The sequence below is a fragment of the Corapipo altera genome, unplaced genomic scaffold (assembly GCF_003945725.1).
Source record: "Corapipo altera isolate COAL_440 unplaced genomic scaffold, ASM394572v1 61411, whole genome shotgun sequence".
Classification (NCBI taxonomy): Eukaryota; Metazoa; Chordata; class Aves; order Passeriformes; family Pipridae; genus Corapipo; species Corapipo altera.
The window spans coordinates 327684-347334 of record NW_020884875.1 but is presented as its reverse complement, the minus strand read 5'-3'; the positions used below and the strand labels follow the sequence as shown (position 1 = coordinate 347334).

At 42.0% G+C, this 19651-nt stretch overlaps 1 protein-coding gene across 3 annotated transcripts in view; it reads left to right on the top strand.

The window, feature by feature from the left end:
- The window catches only part of PDZD2 (PDZ domain containing 2), a 200767-nt gene extending 189363 nt beyond the window's left edge, over positions 1–11404 (top strand). For all 3 annotated transcript variants that reach the window (XM_027634814.1, XM_027634813.1, XM_027634815.1), the window contains 4 exons: positions 1100–1201; positions 3541–3811; positions 5701–5835; positions 7295–11404. In XM_027634814.1, the coding sequence (XP_027490615.1) occupies positions 1100–1201; positions 3541–3811; positions 5701–5835; positions 7295–7461 (675 nt within the window). In that variant the 3' untranslated portion in view covers positions 7462–11404. The remainder of the gene's footprint in view (positions 1–1099; positions 1202–3540; positions 3812–5700; positions 5836–7294) is intronic.
- The last annotated feature ends 8247 nt before the right edge of the window (positions 11405–19651 follow it).

The following is a 19651-nucleotide window of genomic DNA, read 5'->3' as shown; positions in this document are numbered from 1 at the left end:
TTGCAGTTACAACTTCCTTTTGAGAGGAAGAGGAGGGGCAGGCACTGATCTCTTCTCTGTGGTGGCCAGTGACAGAACCCAAGGGCATGGCCTGAAGTTGTGTTAGGTGAGGTGTAGGTTGCGTATTAGAGAAAAGATTCTTCACACAAGGGTGATTGGGCACTGGAACAGGCTCCCCAGGGCAGCGATCACAGCACTAAGCCTGACAGAGTTCAAGAAGTACTTGGACAATGCTCTCAGGCACATGGTGGAATTCTTGGGGTGGTCCTGAGCAGCGCCAGGAGTTGGACTTTGAGGATCCTTGTGGGCCCCTTCCAACTCAGGGTATTCAGTGATTCTACAGTTCTGTATTTTGGCAGCAGGCCATCACTTTGAATAAATCAGCTTTACACCTTTGTTCTGGTCCAGAACCAAGTTCAGCCCTGGTATAATCCTGCACCAATCCTTTTTGTGCTGGATGCTCCCATTTTTACAACAGCACAGCTTAGTCCTGTCTAGATCACTAATAGGCTCCTTATTTTTATTTCCCAAGTGAAACAGTTTTTTCTGCTGTCCCATCTGACCCTCTCAAGCTTTTAGTATGTAGCCACCGCCCCTTGCAAGATTGTCCAGCTCTGCTGAAAAGAGGTTGATGCAAATGCCCTGCATTACATCTATGTAACTGCCTTTCCAGAGGAAGGAGAATTGGGATAAAAAAAATATTAATAATTCCCTGAAGAGAAAGGTCCAGAAAGGTGTATGGGAAGTATTGTCTTTTGACTGCAAAATATTGAGCAGTGCAAAATTGATTACAGCCTGTGAAAATTAGGCTGTCCAAGGTTTAATGCCATTTCACTACCCTAATTTTGACTTTGCCTTCTAGCCTTGCACTGACTGAAGGAACTTTGCTATCACCAGAGTTCTCCTAGATGACTGATAACTCATCTGTAGCATGAAGAGAAATACATTTAATATCTCTGTTTCAATACCTTGAGTTGTTTTTTTTTCACCTGCCGTAATCTGTGGATACTGGTAATGTGTCATTTGTGTAGGAACTTGGTCTTGATCTTGGTTTTGTGTTTCTTCTTTCCTTTCCCGTGCACCTCCATTTTTCTGCTAGAGCAAAGAAGACACGCACTTTGTAGTCTTGCACAAAGAAGAAGGAGCTGGTCTGGGATTTAGTGTTGCTGGAGGAATAGATTTGGAACAGAAATCAGTCACGGTAAGTGATGGCTGCAAGTCATCTTTTTACAAAGCTCACTTTAAAGCAGGTTGGTGATTAGATCAAATGCTCATTTGTCAAGTCTTACTGCAAGTCATTCACAGTCATAAAACAGTGTCTCTCAGAGGCGGCAGCATACCATCTGTCACTGAAATTAGTGTCTGGGAAGTGTAATTTTTATTATTGGGGATGGATACCAATTATGTTTACAATCTTTAAAAGTCTGTTACTGAATTGGATGGGCTCAATCTAAACCTTATGCATGTAAATAAAATTCTGCATTTCATGCAGTAGCAGAGCATGCAGTCTTTTAGAGGAGACTTTCGTTCCCAGCTCTTGAAAGTAAACGCTGTGCAGCAGAGTTTTTGAGTGATTTTTTAAATCCTGAGACTGATCTTTTGAGACCTCAGCAATTCACATCACAAATTTGTTTTGTGTTATTAAGGCCTGTAGGTGGACCAAAAAGGAGGGTTGTGTTTCTTAGGGTTTTTTTAAAGTCTTATACAGCATTCTGAACCAGAGATACTGTGTGTCCCATTAAGTGATCTTGGTGTGTAAAAAGTGACATAGATACTGTTCAAAAACAGATCAGTGAGACAGAAAAATCCAAGAAAACTGGTGTCCTCCCATGTGACAGTTTCTTTACTCAAGATATGCATTTAAATTCTGCCCTGAAAGAGAGAGATCCATTAAATGCTGAGATTAGAAGTAGGATATGTCCTCAGTTTTGGGGACCTGCAGCAGCCCTTGTAGGAGTCTTCTGGGTTTTGCTTTTAGACAAGACCAGTATAAGTAAATGTGTTTTGTATTAAGCTGTCATTAAGTTAGAATATGGTCACAGTCTAGAGAATGGAATCTACTTCTCTCATACAGTTGTTCTATGTCTCTGGCCCAAACAGTTGCAGTGGCAGCTGTGAGCAAGAGAAGGGCTCAACACTGTAGCACCCCGCAGAGTTCCTCACCTGGAGACTGGGACTCTGCCTAAAAAATAAGATCTTGAAGTCTCTCAGGTGGAGTAACTGATGAAGTCTTTTTCCTGAATTGTGTTATCTGTGAGACCAAGGAAGCATCAGCTCCTGCTCTTCACAGATCCTCTTTGTTCAGCGTGTGTAAAGCATGCTCCTCAGAAGGGGAACATTTTAATGTTCTTGGTCTACTGGGATTCTGGATCCCAGCTGGATTTAGGGTTGCCACTGGGTGCTGAGCTTCTTAGATGGGCTGTTGTGCCCACACTTGGGTGAGCTTCAAGGTACTGAGGAGAACATGAGGGAAAGCAGCAGATGTTTTGTACGTGACTCCTGTATTCCACTTTCTGTTTGCATTTGCATGTCTACTTCTATTATTGAAGCTATTATGCCAGCTTTGAATGCCTGCTTAGACTGGCTGAAAATTTATCTTCTTGGATCTGTAAGGTTGTGGCAGGTGCCCCTCTCAGCATGGCCCTACAATGAGAGGGAACAGGAGCCAAAAGGCTTCTGATGCCTCACTGTTGGTCGGGGTAGTAGGATAAATTCCTAGAGGAAAATGCAGGATTGTGACCACGGATTTGTGCCTCAAACCTTTGCCTGGAAGACGTAGAACTGTCTCCATGGGAAACCATATTCTGACTGCTAAAATTACAGTGCCTAGTAGGCAAGTCCTTAAATACCGAGTCTTGAGTCTTAGTCAGTTCCTTTCTGTAAATGACACACATCTAAACTTGCTAGAGTTTTACTCAAAGTTTAATCCACTCTGAATAGAGTGTTTTTTCCTCTGGAAGAATGCATTTTATGCCACTAAATCATCCCTCTGCATCTGTTTGCATGGTATTTGATCAGCCAAATTGAGGTGAACAATTGTACAGCTGCAGTAAGTCAGAGCCTTTCTGTGCACAGATGTCTGGAAGTGTGTGTTTGAAAACACCACAGGATGCTTGTCCTAGTCAGTGGGAACTGGGGGGGATTGGGTGTCACACGCCACAGTGTTAGTGGTTGCTGTAGCATGAATGTGGATTTAACCTGTGTGTCACTTGAAATATGTTAATTGAAGGCCTTTGAGGAGTTCAGTGAAAGCGTAAGTAATTTGTGATATTACATATTCCCTTGCTGGGCTTGGTTATTTTTGGCTTAGAAATGATGATGCAATAATAGCATCTTTTCCTCTGAATTGCCCCATCTCTAATTGCAGTTCTGTCCATTCACTTAGTCCTTGACATTTAAAGGATGTTCGCTGGAGCAAATGTTGTGCATTTGATATCCACTGACTGGAGACTTTGGTAGGGTGTCTGTGTTCACCTTGGCCTGTAGAATGCTACGTGGGGTCATGAGGTTAAAACGTACTTGTTAAAATCTTTCTTGTAGGTTCACAGAGTATTTTCAAAGGGAGTGGCATCTCGAGAAGGGACTATTCATCGAGGAGATCTTGTTCTGTCAATCAATGGCAAATCTCTTGCAAACTCAGTCCATGGGGATGTCCTGAATACTCTTCATCACGCAAGACTGTACAAATATGCAGTCATTGTCATCCAGAAGGAAAAAGACAAAGCAAACAATTCCTCCAGACTTGAGACATCAGCTACTGGCAGAAAATGTGTAGAGTCTGGAAAGGATGTTTCCATGGAAATAGGAACAGGTATGATCTTTGTCCAAGAACAGTTGGAAGGATTCCCCTGCAGAACAGACTGAAGGGAAAAATGTCCGTGTGTTTTAGATTAAAAGTGTCTGTGCGGTATGTGATTGAAGGGAGCAAATGAAATTACCTTTAAATTTTATTTGTTCTCTTTGGAGCCTAAATTCAGTTTGGGTTTTGTTTTTTTTTTAATTATCATAACTAGGCACAAACTTAGAAGACCTAATTTAGGGCCTAATCCAATTTCTACTGAAGTAAGTGATTCCACATATTCTTCCAGTACAGGATAAATGCAAGAAAGCACACAACCAAAAATAATTTAAAAAACAAAAAGGCTCAAAGAAAACCTCATGCTCTGCAGTTTATTATGCATAGGGGCTGAACTTGTTTTTGTAATAGCAGATTTCATACTGTTTCTGCTAAAAACATAGAAAAAAATATTTTGCTATTACAGTAAATGGAAGTTAGCCATATTGAAGTCAGACATCCCATAGGAAACTAGGGATAAATGGTTTAAGCAGAAATGTGTCAGTGGAATAGTAGATAAATGTTCAGGAACAAGACAGCATTTTAACGTGAAAGCAGTATCTAGGGTGTTACAAACAGATCTCTGAATTTTTTTTGTAGATTTAAGACCCAAAGCCCTTCAGTACCTGTCTGTATTCTACTCCTTTGTGGCAGGGGGATGACCTGCTTCAGTCCTGCACTGCTGCAGTGTCTCTGGGAGGTGGCTTCCCCTGCTTTCAAGGGTAGCTCAGCTCAGACCACTCCAGAAGCAGGACATGGAGCTGCCAATCCCTCATTTTTAGTCTGTTGGCTGTAATCATTACTGTTTGGAGGGTTCTTTTTTTCTGTAGCAGTTTCTATTGTTTTATGCTTACACAGAGTTTTATGATTACAACTTTGTAACAGAGCTTAAAAAAAATAGAAAGCACTTTGTAAATGAATGGATCAGCCTTTCTGGAATTGCTCCCATGGATATAATATATGTAATTACTTCAGAATCACTTTCTACCCTAAACTCCCTATGTTCTGCACCCTGACAAATGCAGAATATCTGCTGGCTCCAGGCACTAGGGGGCAACATTATCTCATAAACAACATAGTGTTGGCTTATTGAGAACATATTTCCATCCTTTAAGGCAAAGCACATCTCCAGATGTTTTAGATAATATTTGAAGTTGTCTGAGATAACGATAGCAGTAATTTGTGATAATGCAGACTGCATAATTTTTACATTCACACAGGGCAAAGAGGGTCCTGTTTTCCAAAACTGCAGATTTATTTCGTCCTAAGCAAAGTCATATTTTATGTCAACTACAGCAATATTGCTTTTCAAAAATATCTGCTATGTAGGAGGCAGGGTGAAACTACAGTAAATGATGATTATATCCATAGATATGAGACCAGAAACACTTATTCACCCTAGTGAGTGATTACAGATTTTTCCATGTGAGGATGGAACGTTTGCTTAATGTAACATTTCATTCATTACTGTTATTTAAAAATAAATGGCTCATTTAATAAGCAGTTGGGAACAAATGAAAGAAAAAGATGCTCTCCACTCACTACTTCTGTACTTTTTCAGTTATTTTGTTGACATTTAGAGTACTTGCTAAATTTGCTAGCTGTAATTTTTGTCAAAATAAGTTGCCTTGGCATGTTTTTGTTGAACACGTAAGATGAAAATGTCACTGTGCGCTTTGTACTGTCTCCCATTCACAGCTACAATAATATACATTCACTTCTGAGAAACGAGGTGATGTGTCCTAGTCTGAATAGGAACTGAATGCTTAATTGCCCGGTCACTGCAGCAAAACTAAAACCAACCAAACACAACTTGCAGTTTACCGTTGTCTGCATAACAAAATGCTGTGTGTGTTCTATCGCAGATCCAAACCTGGATATGAATGATGTAATCTGCGTTGAGTTATTGAAAACCTCTGCTGGCTTGGGATTCAGTCTTGATGGTGGAAAAGCTTCCATTGCTGGAGATAGGCCCTTGCTTGTAAAAAGGATATTTAAAGGTACTACAAGCATGCAGTGGTCGTTATCCCAGTTTTCCTTTCGTGCATTGTACAGACATTTTAATTTTACTGCATTCAATGGTTTTTGAAGCAATGGTGTTTCTTGTGGCCCTCATTTCTTGCCACTTTTTTTTAGAAAAAAACCCCACTTCTGGGAATGGCTAGGGATTGCATCTGCTAGTAAATGTTTGTGGAGCAATCTGCTTTTCTAAATATGATACATTTCATTCCTGGGCTTGTCCACTATTTTAGACGTTAGATTACAGCAGCAATAATCTGTATAATGGCCAGTAATCTGTATAATGACCTGAGACATTCATGCCTTATCTAGTTCTGTTTTGTAAGAAACACACAGTGCAGATAATCAGTGTGGTTCTGAAGCACCACCCTGCATTATAGAATCATAGAATCAACTGGGTTGGAAAAGACCTCGGAGATCATCAAGTCCAACCCTTATGCCCAATTATTAATTTTACCATGTCTGTCTGTTTTTTTTTTAATATATATATTACTACTAGCTTTTGCTAAGAATATGTGGTGTTTGTATTCAGAAACTGCTAATCTTGGATGCTTTGTTAGCATGTAGTTAAACTTATATGAACCATATGTAGAAAGGAAACCCATCCCAGAACTATGCTGTGACTTTCATAAGTCATATTTAGCCAAAAATAAAGCACTTTCTGAAGGAAGCTGAAACTCTCAATGAAACTGTATGTGGACAGCATTTTTACAGGATTGCTCTTCAGTGATTTGTTCTCCCATCAGTGAAAAAAATCAAGCAGGTGTTTCCTGAACTGCTTATCTGTTTTTGTGTGTGTGTTTGTTTTCCCCTCTTTAGAAAGTGATTCTTAGGGTAAAGGGCATGTTTAATTTTTGAGCTCATTCATTTACATCCTTACATACAGTCCTTTTCCCCTCCCTGTGATGGCTGATGTTAGTTTAATTATCATTACAGAAAACATACTTTCATCAGCAGTGAAGGGCGTGTCTCTCTCTAGGAGCTTTCTGTGTCTGGTGTGTTTTTCCTAAGTTTGCTACTTGTGTTTGGTTTGTTCATCCCAGGTTTTACAATCTGTTGCATGATCTGCTTATTACCCTGTCAAAATTTCACTTGAGAAAATACATCCATGACACATAACAACCTTCATGATTATTTTAGCAACCAGGTTTTCTTAAAGCTATGGAGATGACATCCAGCATATTTCGTGTACTTATGTTGTTTCCTTCAAAAACAGACAGCTTTTCTAAGAACAAGGATTTATCATGGTTAAAATAACCTTTTCTATGAGGTGCAGCATGGAGTAGGTTGCTAGAGCTGAGCTGAATGTAAGCGATTTGTAGTGACATTGTTATGGTTGGAAAAACGGTTTATTTGTTGTTCAGCACAGTGGAAAGCACATTTTTGGTGGGTTCACTTTTTTTTTTTCCTAACGCTGACTTTTTCCCCCTTTGCTTCTAGGTGGTGCTGCAGAGCAATCTGGAAACATAGAAACTGGAGATGAAATTCTTGCTGTTAGTGGAAAGTCATTACTTGGCCTCATGCATTACGATGCCTGGAACATTATTAAATCTGTGCCTGAGGGCCCTGTTCAGTTACTAATCAGAAAACACAGAACTGCAGTATGATGGAAGCACTACATCTAATCACACTTGCTAAGACAAACCATTTAAAACTGTCTAAAAGCTGTCTTTGTTTCTAAAGTCACACAGAAGTGTCTTAATGCTCTACAGAGAGGTGCTAAGAGCCTTGGAGAACCACTGAGCAAACATGTGATGAGCTTCATAAAATCTCACCTAATTATTGGGGATGAAGGAAGCCAAATGTTACAGACAATTTTGTATTATGTGGCAGTTTTATTGGAACTTCAAGACCTCTCCTGGGCTTGATTTAAAGTATTTTGATTGAAATAAATAACACTGTGCCTGTCCCTGATATTTTTAGTATCTGCAGAGTGTTGGTAGTAGAACTTGTTGGTTGCCATCCTATTGACAAGGATGGGTTTTAGACTGTACTATATCACTTAGCTGTAATAAGACTTCAGGACACTTACTTAGAGTCTGGTCCTTTTTTGTTGTTGTAATAAGAGAATGTCTGGAACAATCTCACTTTATTCTTCTAAGTGCGGTTTTGCTAAAAATGCATGACAAAAAGAGTATAATTTTGCACAACTTTTATGCCTAAAACATGAGCATTTTATTGCAAAGCTGAAAATTCCTCTTAAAATTGATGAACTAACACAGCATCCACCACAACTAAATCTGCTTTTAGATGCAACTTGTATCTGAAAGCAGTTGGCATTAATGCAGCAGAAATCTGTAAGAAAATCATGTCCAAATAATAGGTGATTGTCCACCAAGGTGTTAGTTGTGATTAAAATGGGGGCGATAAAAGATGGGGTCTGAATTTTCAAATTTAGGCTTCTAATGTTAGGCACCTTTAAAATATATATATTTTTAAAAGGGGGATAATTTCAAGTGCTGAGCACTTACAGATCCCACAGACTTCAGCGATCGCTAAATACGTCTGAAAGCTGGGCTGCTTTTATTTGTCTACAAGAGGTCTAAGGCTGCCCAACTTGAAAGACTCAAGCTGAAAAGTGGTGATCTAAAAATGGGGATTATAACAGATTAAATCTGAGCTGGCCGTATTTGTGGTGGCTTTTAACTGGTCTTCTTTGTTTTCTCCTGTCCAGTATTTATTTTTCCTTGTGTGAGAGTGGGTGAGGATGTGTGTGGATGACACAAGTGCGCCCGACTGCGTCAGGACTGGGCTGATATTGAGGGTTCTGGGTGGCGAAATCAAACACTGTTTGTGTAGATGGGAGAAACTGTGGTATTGGATACAGCAAAAGAGAAAGGATTGCAGTGCCCTGGGCGCTTAGTTTGGACTTTCTCACCTCTACTCACAGTGGAGGTATCAGTAGCAGGCCATGCTGCTGAGTGTTACTTTATAGTCTGCTGTCTTGGGAGGAGAATGTATGGGTGCAAAAGATTAGACTCTGTTATTTCTCTTCCTACATCTGGGATAGCTAAACAGCATAAAATACATACAGGAGGAAATGGGCCAGTGTCCTTATCAGCTGAGAACAAGTTGTTTGTTCCACAGTGCTCAGGTTGTTCATCACATTGGGCTGGGGACTCCTTGCAGCCAACATGCCCAGGGTGAAGAGCTCTCAGCCTGGAACCAGTCCAACTCTGAAGTGCTGCCTACTTTTATAGTGAGCCAACATACTGGGTAGCTGTTACAAAAAGGTCTGGGCTTGTCATTTGGCCATACCCCAAGAACATACTATAGTTCAGTTTATTTATATTTATTCAACAATGCTTGGAGCAATTCCTTCCAGATTGGTGGAGCACTCGCTTGGGTTCATTTTTGTGACAGCTTCATGAGACTGCAACTTGTGATGCACAGAGGAAAATTCAGTTCTGTGAGGCAACCTGAGACCAGATGAACAGAAAAGCTGTGCAACGTTTGCCTAAAAATGAATAGATTTAACTCTTTTTCAGTGAGATATTAGCATGTGAATCCAGGGAGAGATGCAGCTTTTGGTTACAGGAAAGGCAATACTGTACATAGTCCTACAGCTCCATTGCCTGCAGGATTTCTGTTGAAATTAATTCAGGTTCAGTGCTGTGAGATGACTGTGGAGTTGGGTCCCCTGTGAACCCAAAGCTCAGCTGCTCTGTCAGGACTGATCCTGGCCTCCAGTCACCTCCGTGGTGGGAGGGGCTTCAGGAGGATGCAGACATGGGGCTGGAGGACCACACTGATGTTCTAGGCCTGTGATGGCATAGAAGACGTTACCCCTGCAATATTCCGTATTTGCTGAAAAACAGGGAGAAGACATTTGGCAGTGACAATTGAATGGTGAGGCCTTGTTCAGGAATGACCAAAATCCGACTGTAATAGCGTGTATAATAGATACATAAAATGCATGTGGAATTTAATGCAGCGTAGTGAATGCATACCTGTATACGTATAATACGTGCAAGTGCAGTACTGACTTTTTGCTACTTTAATGTGGTAAATCACAATTGTGTTTTAGGAAGTGGCTTTTTTTTTTCAGTCCGCAGTCTAAAATTTTGGAGATTCCATCGCAGGGAGACGTCTGTTTCCCTCACTCCTAAACCAGTGTGAGCTCAAAGGTAAAGTCTTCATTTTGTAAATTGAAGTTAATTTGAGGTGTCTTAAGATGATACGTGGTGGATATTTTCAGATGCTTATTTGCAGGTACTGTTCATTGTGAGTGATTTAGAAGACTTTCATTTTTCAGTAATCAGATACTGTTCAGTATTTTATTTTACATGCACGTAGATAAGTGTTGGCTGAGTAACAGCAAACAGAAATGGGGATTTTTTGTGTGTGATTTGGTAGTGGCTATAATTTAAAAGATAGGTTTAATGTTTTAAATCTGACAATAGTTACTATGGGTAGAATGATAACACTTCTCTACTAACATTAGAGCAAGAAAAAGAATAGTATTTAACCTTGATTGTTTCTGTTCCTGAAAATACCTTTTTTTTTTTTTTGATTAAAGAACAAGAAGCATCTTTACAGAGGCTACCAGTGTTCATATGATTACAGTAGCATTTCCTGACATCTCATATGGAGTGACATTCCCCAAAAAGACCCCAGGATTTATGCACTGTGGGTGTCTGCTTTGTTGCAAACAAGATGGCTAGACCAAGCAGATGTAGTAGTAAACCTTTGGTTATGCACCTGGCAAAGTAAATGTTATTTTTCTGAGAGCCTGGTTGCAGTAAAATGACAAAGGACATTGCATTAGTTCATCAGTATTCAGTAGGTTCACAACTATTTTCAGCCTTGCTGTTTGCATATCAGTCCCCGTGGTGATTCTTTGCCCTACCAGAGTGTTGGCCAAACTCCAGGAGAGAAGTGACTCCCCAGAGACTTGCAGCTGCATCTTGGTAGACCAAAAAAATCAAGATGAAATTATGCACCACTTCTTCACCAGGGAGCTGAAGGCATACCAGACAAGGCAAATTTGCTCCTAGATAGAGAAGGTCTGGTAGAGGGCTTTGCTGCATCCAGGCCTGGGGCAGCTGAGGGTGCACATCCCGGATATGAGAGCGGTGCGATACTGCCGTTGCATATTCTGCAGCTTTTTGTACCTTGAAGCTCTTTCCAGCTTCTGTAGGGACTGCATCTGCATTAAAAACTCTGAGATTAGGCCTAAACTGGGGGGAGGGAGGAACATTTGATCATTTTCTCACTAAAAAAATATTATGAGGACAGATAAGTATTAAGAAACTGTTAAGTGGATTGATATTTCCTAATGACCCTCACTTAAAATTAACCCTGGTTAATGTTCTGCAGTGGTTCTTGTCAAATTCTGAAGGAAGTGTTCCCAGATGGGAATGTTTACCTGTTTCTATGTTTAGGTTATGTAAATGTACAAGTGAAAATATTGATGAAGAGTAGACTAGCTCATGAGAGAAATGGGGATCCCACTGTAGGTAGATTTTGTGTGTTAGTCTGATACACTTATTGTATGATATTGTATATTTACACTTTTATTTATATAAATAAAACTTCTTTTAATGAAAACTGTTTAATATGCCTTGTATATTATAAAAGAGTTAGTGCAATAACATGAAATAGATTGTACATTTTTCGATATGCTGTCTCTTTTATGTAAATCTGTATCGCCATAAACTGTTTTGCTTGGGTTTTTTAGTGATTTTGAAAATAAATGGTATCCTTAGTACTCCGCTAGATATTTAATTCTGTTATGCCAAAGTTTGTCTGGTCTGGAGTTGGATCTGGCATTCCAGCAACAAAGATGTCAGGGAGAGCATAGTCAAAGACTTAAGTGTTAACACTGCCCAGATGTACATCTAAGCTAGAAGTAAAATACTACCCTCTTAAGAACTGCCATTCAGTGTGAAGAAGACTAAAGCTTTTAAGAAATGATAGAAGATGTTTTATAGAACCTGCTTCAATATCTTGGAAGCCATGCTTTTTTTTTTCCCTGCCCCTGTTCAAGGAAGATGTGGAGTTTGAAGGTGAAATGTGGAGTTTTCATCAAGAGCAGCAGTCCCTGGAGCACATCACCTATAAAGTGTACCTCCTGCCCAGACCCTGGGCTGTAAGGGAATGGAACTGTGTGTGTAGATAATATTTTATGCAACTGGTCCTAGCCTGGTATATGTTCTTCTCTTCCACCTACCTTGGGGATAAGCTCCCTGTCAAAACCACAGTGAAATGGGCTGGTGGGCTGGTTGGGAAGCACTCTGGGGATGGAGTGGAGCCAAAGTGGAGCTTGTAGTGGGGAGTGTATGCCACAACCTCCAAAGGTTTGCATCAAGTGGGCCACTCTTTTAAACATACAGGTGACTTCACAGTAACTGCACAGCAGCTCGAAACAAGCCTTCCTTATAGAAACATGAGTCAGCCCAGAAAGCTCAGCTGCTCGGTCATGGGGAATGCCAGAGGCGCCCAAAATCCCATGCTGCCTGACAGCGCAGACACGTCAGCTAGTCCATGTGGGGAAGGCTGAGCTGCAGGAAGGAGTTTGTGAGGTTGAGTGTTTATATCTACATTGCAGGCCTTTGTGCCTTGCTCTATGTTTGAATGGTGGGTTGGGCACTTGAGGCAGCAGCGCAGTTTGTGATTTCCATTCGGCGCATGGCACGGCACAGTCCTGACCTTTCCTTGATATACCCGTGGCACTTGCCTATGTCTTGTGCTGTGCCTGGCAAACCTCACTGTTTCCTCCTGTGCACAATGCTGGCCTGGTGGGCCAGGGGGTTTTTGTGTGAGGGGAAGGATTTGCTTTCCTGTGCCAGTGGTGCAGAGGGCATTTCAGTCATCCCCAGGCTTGTGCCCCAAAAGCTGTGTTTGCTTTCGGTTTCCCTCTCTGGGTGCTGTGCTGTGAGGGTGCAAGCAAGAGCCACATGAGGAAGGATAAGCCCAGCATTTCTGCTGACTCATCCTGTGGGAAAGGCCAGTGCACTGGGCTCCCAGACTGCTCTGTGGGCATGGGGACGTTTTCCTGGGCTGGAGGGGAAAAGGAAGAGTTCTGTGGTGTCCTTGTCTTCCATCTCTATGGGGACCCCTTTTCCCCCCATCCTTCTCCCTTGCAAACAGCCATGATGAGGGATGCTGCAGAGCCTATGCCGTTGTGCAGCTGAGACTGTGCAAAGCATAAAATTGTTCATGTGGGAAGGGGAGGTGTGGGACAGTGCACGCAGCCCCTTGAGCTTGGTTTGACATGTCTGTCCCCAGCTGGAGCCTGGCTTCTCCCCCAGGGTTGCCTGGGGAAAAGGAAGAAACTATTGTGAGTCTTAAATATTTCCTCTGCCTTTTCCTCTGCCCTGCTGTCACCAGTTCTGGGCCAGCCCAGCTCCTCTCCCCTCTTTCACTGACTCCCTTGTACCCATCTTCCTGTTTGTCCTGATTTCTCTTAACACATGGTGTGAGCTGGGGTCAACAGGACTCAAGCCTCAGAGCAGATTGGCTCTTGCAAGATCAGTCTTGGATGTCTTTAATTGAAATCTTAATTGCCCCAGTCAGTGGCTAATTAAAGAGGAATACAAAAGCAAGAAGACACAATGGACTTAAGCTGTAAGTGGATTAATATATATGACTTCATTTGTCCCCTGAGACATGTGAAGCAGCAGAAAATTTTTACCTCTCTCAGTTGCGAAGTCCTTGGAGTATGAGCAAATGCAGAATTTGAAATGTGATTCTATGGTCATTCTACCTGAAAAGTTCGAGTATATTTCTCATTTTTTTACAGCTTTACTGTTCTCCTGTTCCCTGTAAGCATCACTGGATGCTACTTATAACTGAATAGCATCCGTGTGTCTGGAGTGGCTGTTCCTTCCTCTCTATTTCCAGGATGAAAACTGCCACTTTACCACATTTGACAGAAGCTAATGGTCACTGCCACCATGCAGGGGTGGTGTGAAGGAGAGACCCTGAGGACGAGGTTACCGCAGCCCACCCCAGAGTCAGTGGCTGGGCAGGAGCAGGGCAGGTGGTGGCTGGGCATGATGCCCATGAATGCAGGGAAGTGATGCCACAGGGCAGCATGTGACTGTGATGACGGGGGAAGCAAAACCTTCCCAGGCCACAGGCCTGGTGCCCCTACAGGGTCAGCCCCAGAGCCAGGCATCACTGCAGGGGAGCATGTCCACCCTACTGGCTCTGCACAGCCAAACCCATGCCCTTGCCTTGGCCTGCACTGGGAGATTTCTGGTCCAGCAGTTTGGTGCTTCTTTTTTTCTTTTCTATGCAGTACTATGTTGCATTAACACTTTTGCAGCACCTGCTCCCTGTGTCCAGCAGCCTCATATCAATAGATGCCTGAGGAGCAGGTGATCTACTCGCAGGTTATCTAGGGCTGGTCCTCCCTGCAAGGGAGGTTAAAGTGTTTCTCCTCATCATGACCATGGCTGAAACTGGACCATCTCCAGCAGCCCTTAGTAAAAGCCTGTGTCAGACTCTCCATTTATAGGAAAAGCCAGCCATGACTTGGCCTTGCCATGTAGTTGTGTTTATAAAGCACTTGACTTGGCTAAAAGACTTCACAAATTAATGCACAAATAATAAACTTTTTTCCTCCTAAAGAAATCCTTCTCTTTAAATTATCAAAAAAAGAGAACATGATGCAAATAAACATCCTTCCCTGAAACAAGGAGTTACCCTTCCAATCCCATGGTGTGTAAATCTGTGACTAGAAGGATATTTTCTGGCAGCCAGGGTATTTTCTGAAGTTAGTCAATACTAAAACTAGAACTTTCTACCTTTCTGCTAATAGTCCCATATGTGCTGACCTCACCTCACTGTGCAGCTGAATCAGTCTGATACTATTGCACTGAGCAAACAAGTTACCTGATGCTGTAGTTCCTTGCGTTTTCCCCTACCTATCAAAGCCATTTGCTATCAACACCATGGTGGTGCTGGGGAAAGTCCAGCTGCTTTTGTTGAAAATTGCCTCTCTAATTACTGATCTGGGGCCGGGTGGACATGGATGTGACCTCCTGCCTTTGTCACAGCTTTTGTCACATCCCACTCAGGAGCATGAAGCGGAAGGTGCTAGCAGAATTCTGCCCTTAGTTGCCCCCAGATAGTAGGGAACTGTGATCCCAGCTAGGACCCAGGAGCTGAGGGAGAAGGTGTTGGCATCCTATTATTGGCCTTATTCAGTGCTGCTGAAAGTAACTGGTTTTCTCGAGATTTGAAAGCTGGCCTGCCCACTCCAGAAAGTGACTTGTCCCTTCAAGCAGTGACAGTGGCACAGAGGAACCGAGCGTAGTGGTGCTCCTACCATCCTTTCGTGGGCACGAGAGAGTGACACCAAAGCCCCTGTAAGATTAAGTGGCTGAAGCAGTTTTATTTGTGGTTCCTGCCATCTCATGGGATATCTCCTGTTGCTAAAGGAGTGACACCAGCCTTCACACTTTGAGAGGGTTTGCGAAGTGGTGAGAATTGCATTGCAAAGAGACCATGCGTGAGAAGGCAGGGCAGCCTTGGTGTGGCCCGTTTCTTACACGGGCCAGACAATGTCCTGACGCACTTGGGTGAGGACCCTTGTTTACAGCTGTAACAGCTTTTGAAACTATTGCTCACTGACAGCCCCAGCATCAGACAGTCACCTGCTTCGTGGAAAACCCTGCCAGACTGAATGTCAGCACCTCACATCCCCAGCCCTTCCTGTCCAGCCTCCTTACGCCTCTATGGATGCACACCCTCTCGTGTCAATGGGAGGAAAGTGATAAAATATAGTCCCATCCAACAGCATGTGCTAAAAATAACGAGCAGCACATGAGACATTGTTTTTCAGTTGATTTATAAAAGCATCCCATGAGGGGAAGAAGGAGGTGTCTCCTTGTCTAGCAATTTGTTTAGGAAATACCACTTGTGCATTCAGTCTCAGGTGTGAAGGCATGAGCTGGCCAAGGGCACCGGGATGGTTTTCACCCAGGGAAGCACAGTGCAAGTGTGGGGCTGCACTTGTTACCTGGGCAGGCGCTGTGCCCAGTTAATGAAGAGCATTACAGGGTGGCAGTTCTGTCAGTTTGCTTGGACAGGTGGGTTTGTTTTGGGTTTTTGATATCAGGTGCTTATGGGTGAGTCAAGTGCATTTAGAAGGCAATGTCATGCCCCAGTGATAGGATTTTCCCCCCCCCGCCTTTTAGGGAGGAACAGTGCTCTGGAGGTGACTTTGCTGGAGAGGGCCCAGGCTCTAGCAGGCAGCAGGTGAAGGTGTCTGGATATTTTCACAAGTCTAATGAGTCGTATAAGTCTAATTTGCTGGTGAAGCTTTGCAAAACCAGACCTCTGTGCAGTACCTATGGTAGCACTTTTTACTAGGTGGTCCTTCTCAAGGCCACCTCACTGATGCCCCCTGAAGTAAAGCATTTTCAGGCCTCTGCTGGTGACTAACTGGGAGAGGACAGGGAATTGCTCCTCTTTATTTTTTTTTCCTGCTTATTAGAAAACAGAGCCTTTGGCCTGGAAGCTCTCAGTCCTACTAGCACTGGGAATACATGCCACAGGCATGATGCTCTCTGCCTGTGAAGCTGGGGGGCAGCAGCACAGTGAGTCAGTGCATGGCATAGCAGGTGAGGATCTAAGGCTCTCCTGTCCACAGACACATCTTTGGGTCCCAGCTTTAGTGAAGAATTTTCTCTGCACTATCCTTTTGCTATTCCTTTGTGGTAAGCAGTATTATTTCCCCCTCTTCCAAAGCTCCAGCTTCAAACTTTGGAGAAAGTAAAAATCTGACTTTGACAAAATGCCTTTCTGCCCGGATCTGAGACAAAACCCTTAACTTGGATGTCTATCCTTCACTGATCCTCAGGGACACTCTTTTTCAAAGCTGCAGCACCTCTGGTAGAAGTAATGGACTCCCTGACACCACCCAACTATTCTGCAGGCAGTAGTTACTAGAAAATATTAGAATAGGTGTCTCTTTGAAGTTCAAGGTTACGAGTACACCTTTTTCCTCTTGAAGGCAGAAGTCAAAGCCTAATTTCCTAAAGCATACCTGCTGGCACTCTGCTTTTGCCCCAGTGTGTGCCTGCTGACGTGGAAGTATGAAAGGAATTTGCATAATACAATCATGCATTCAAAACACACAAAAGAAAACCGGAGTTGTAACAACAGTGACTCATTTTTCTCGTAAACACTTCGTATTTATTATCTTAGCATGGATTCAAGACATACGTGCATGAGGCATACAGCAACACATCTGGCCCGCATCCAGAATAGGCTTTAAGAAAAACAAACTCATATTGATAAAAGTCATAAAGCAGATCCTTTGCAGAAGTAACAAAAAGAACCTAGGACAGACATCAACAAGTGCTTGCTCACATACTGGCACTGGTCTCTTGAATCTAGGTCTCCTTCTTGAGTTCCTGGTGAATGGTAGCAGTCTTAACCATGCTCAGAAATATATAAAAAGTTTCAAAAAAAGCAAATAGTCTTTGCATACATATCTAGACAGAAAAATAATGTGCCAATACTTAAATTGGATATCCCCATGACAATGCATTTATGAGTATACTTTTTTCCATAGTATTTCACAGTTTTCAGGCTAGAGCCTGAAGGAGTGGGTTGGCTGTATAAAACCCACACCTCATTTCCTATTGAATTTCAAAGCAGCATACATTGAGAACACTTTTATTCAAGTACATTTTAGCTAGTAATACAAATGCTAATGCTGAATTTTCCTGAGAGTTCCAGGCAGGCATGGTCATAGTTTAGTGTCCTCAATGAAGAGTCCAAGACTCCACCAGTGTAAGACATACAACAGCAACCATACTTCTTGGAGTTGGAGCTGCCTTCGATGAACAGTTTGCCAAGCTGTGTGCAGTGCTAGCCTGGGAGCTGGTGTTCAGCTGAACTGAAACTCTTTGCATTTTCTTTTTAGTACCTGAAAAACTGACCTGGGTACGTGTACACAAAACACACTTCTTTGCAGTACTAAGATAAATAACAACTATTCCTGAAACATTCTGTTCTCACTCAAAAGGTGTTAGCTAGCTTAGAGGAGGAGGGAACCATGCACGTGGCTCAAGCCAACAGCAAGGCTCCCGGTAACACCACTGGGATGGGGTTAAATTTTCCATGTGGAAAGTAGTCAAAGTCAGTCAGCTTCTGCTCAGTGACAGAAATCAGTGTCAATACATAGCACACATGGTTTGTTGTGAGAGTGACCAGAGATATGTAATGACAGTTTTGGAAAGGCAGATTCAGAAAAGCTAACCAAAGAATAAATTATAAATACAAACAAAAATTCACTACAAGGCAGGAAAATACTTCAAATAGACACAAATATCAGAAAGTGCAATTATACAGCCTAATAACATGCAAATGTACTCACATACAAGGTTAGTTAAGGGAAGGAACTCTGACCATTGACCTTAGAGGTGGCTATGAAACAGGATCACTTCAGCCATGAAATCCCATGAAAAAAGTACTGTTTAGGATTGAGTTTGACAAGAATGGACTGGCACAGTTACTATTTGCCTTGACAGGGATCAGCAGGTTTAATTCAGCTCCTCTGAAGCCAGCCAAGGGTAATAACACCTCGGTGAGATAGGCACAGTGTATCACTATCCACTGGATGTTCCATTCTGGAACTGAAATGAGGTTGCCATGAAATGAAATGGAAATAAAGTACACAGGAAGAACTTTTGCTTATAAGTATATATAATTAAACATTCAAAAATCTAAGGTTACTGTGCTGTCTATAACATTCAATTATATTGATATTATTTCTTCAAAGAGAGGTAGTTACTTTCTTTGAATAAATAACATTCTCAAGAAAACTTGAGATTAGACTTTAAGATCTACTTCTATTGAAGTTATTTCATTACTTATAAAGACACAGCAGAATTGTACTGTTGTCAAGAAATTCTTTGTAATATTGAAAGAATTCTTCCACCACAATTACCTCAATACCTGTATGTTTGTAATATATATTCAGATATATCTTATATGATGCTAATGTGATTTATTTCCTTTATTGTCAAACTTCTTTTTAGTTTATGTAATGTATTTTTATACTGAGTTTTATACCATGTATTGAACATTTTTTCAAACTGTGTTTGAGCCCAAACACCATTCAATGAATAGCTCCGTGAAATACCTGTTTCACACACTTGTGGTGCAGATATTTATATTTTATGTATGCATACTATATATTTATAATATAGGCTAGAAATATGCAACATTGTGTTAATTCATAGAACTTTAACTCTTAGTCTGCAAAGCAAAATCCTGCGACAAAAAAACATTCAACAAAGATAGTGGTTTTCTTGAATGAATTATATAATCCTATCACCAGATCCCTGTCCAGCAGGATCCAGGCTTTAGAAAAGGACAGCAGTCAAAAACCCAGCAACTGGCTTTTGCTGTGGAATTCATGATCCCAAGTTCCAAGACACTGCCACTTTTTTTGGTTTCATCCTGAAGATGGTCCAAGCTCCTCGGTGAAACATGGCTGTGGGATATGAGGACCAGAGGGCAACTGGGGAAGCCAGGTTCCTGGAAGGCTCCTCAGACCATGGTGAAAGGCAAGTTCAGTCTTGTCCCAAGTCTCCCCACGTCACCATCTCCCCCCAGTTCACCACTGCAAGGTGAGGGGCTCTGCCCATCACTATTTTTTTTCCCATCTGGCATTCACACGCAAATATTGCTGTAACATTCTTCAGAGAAATCATGTGATAGCCATCCTCAGACGGCTACAGGCAGCTAAATACAACGCAACGAGATTTCCGAGGTTTCTTCATCTCCCAGTGTCTGTGAAGCCTCTTGTTCCAAACCATAAAGCCAAGGTCA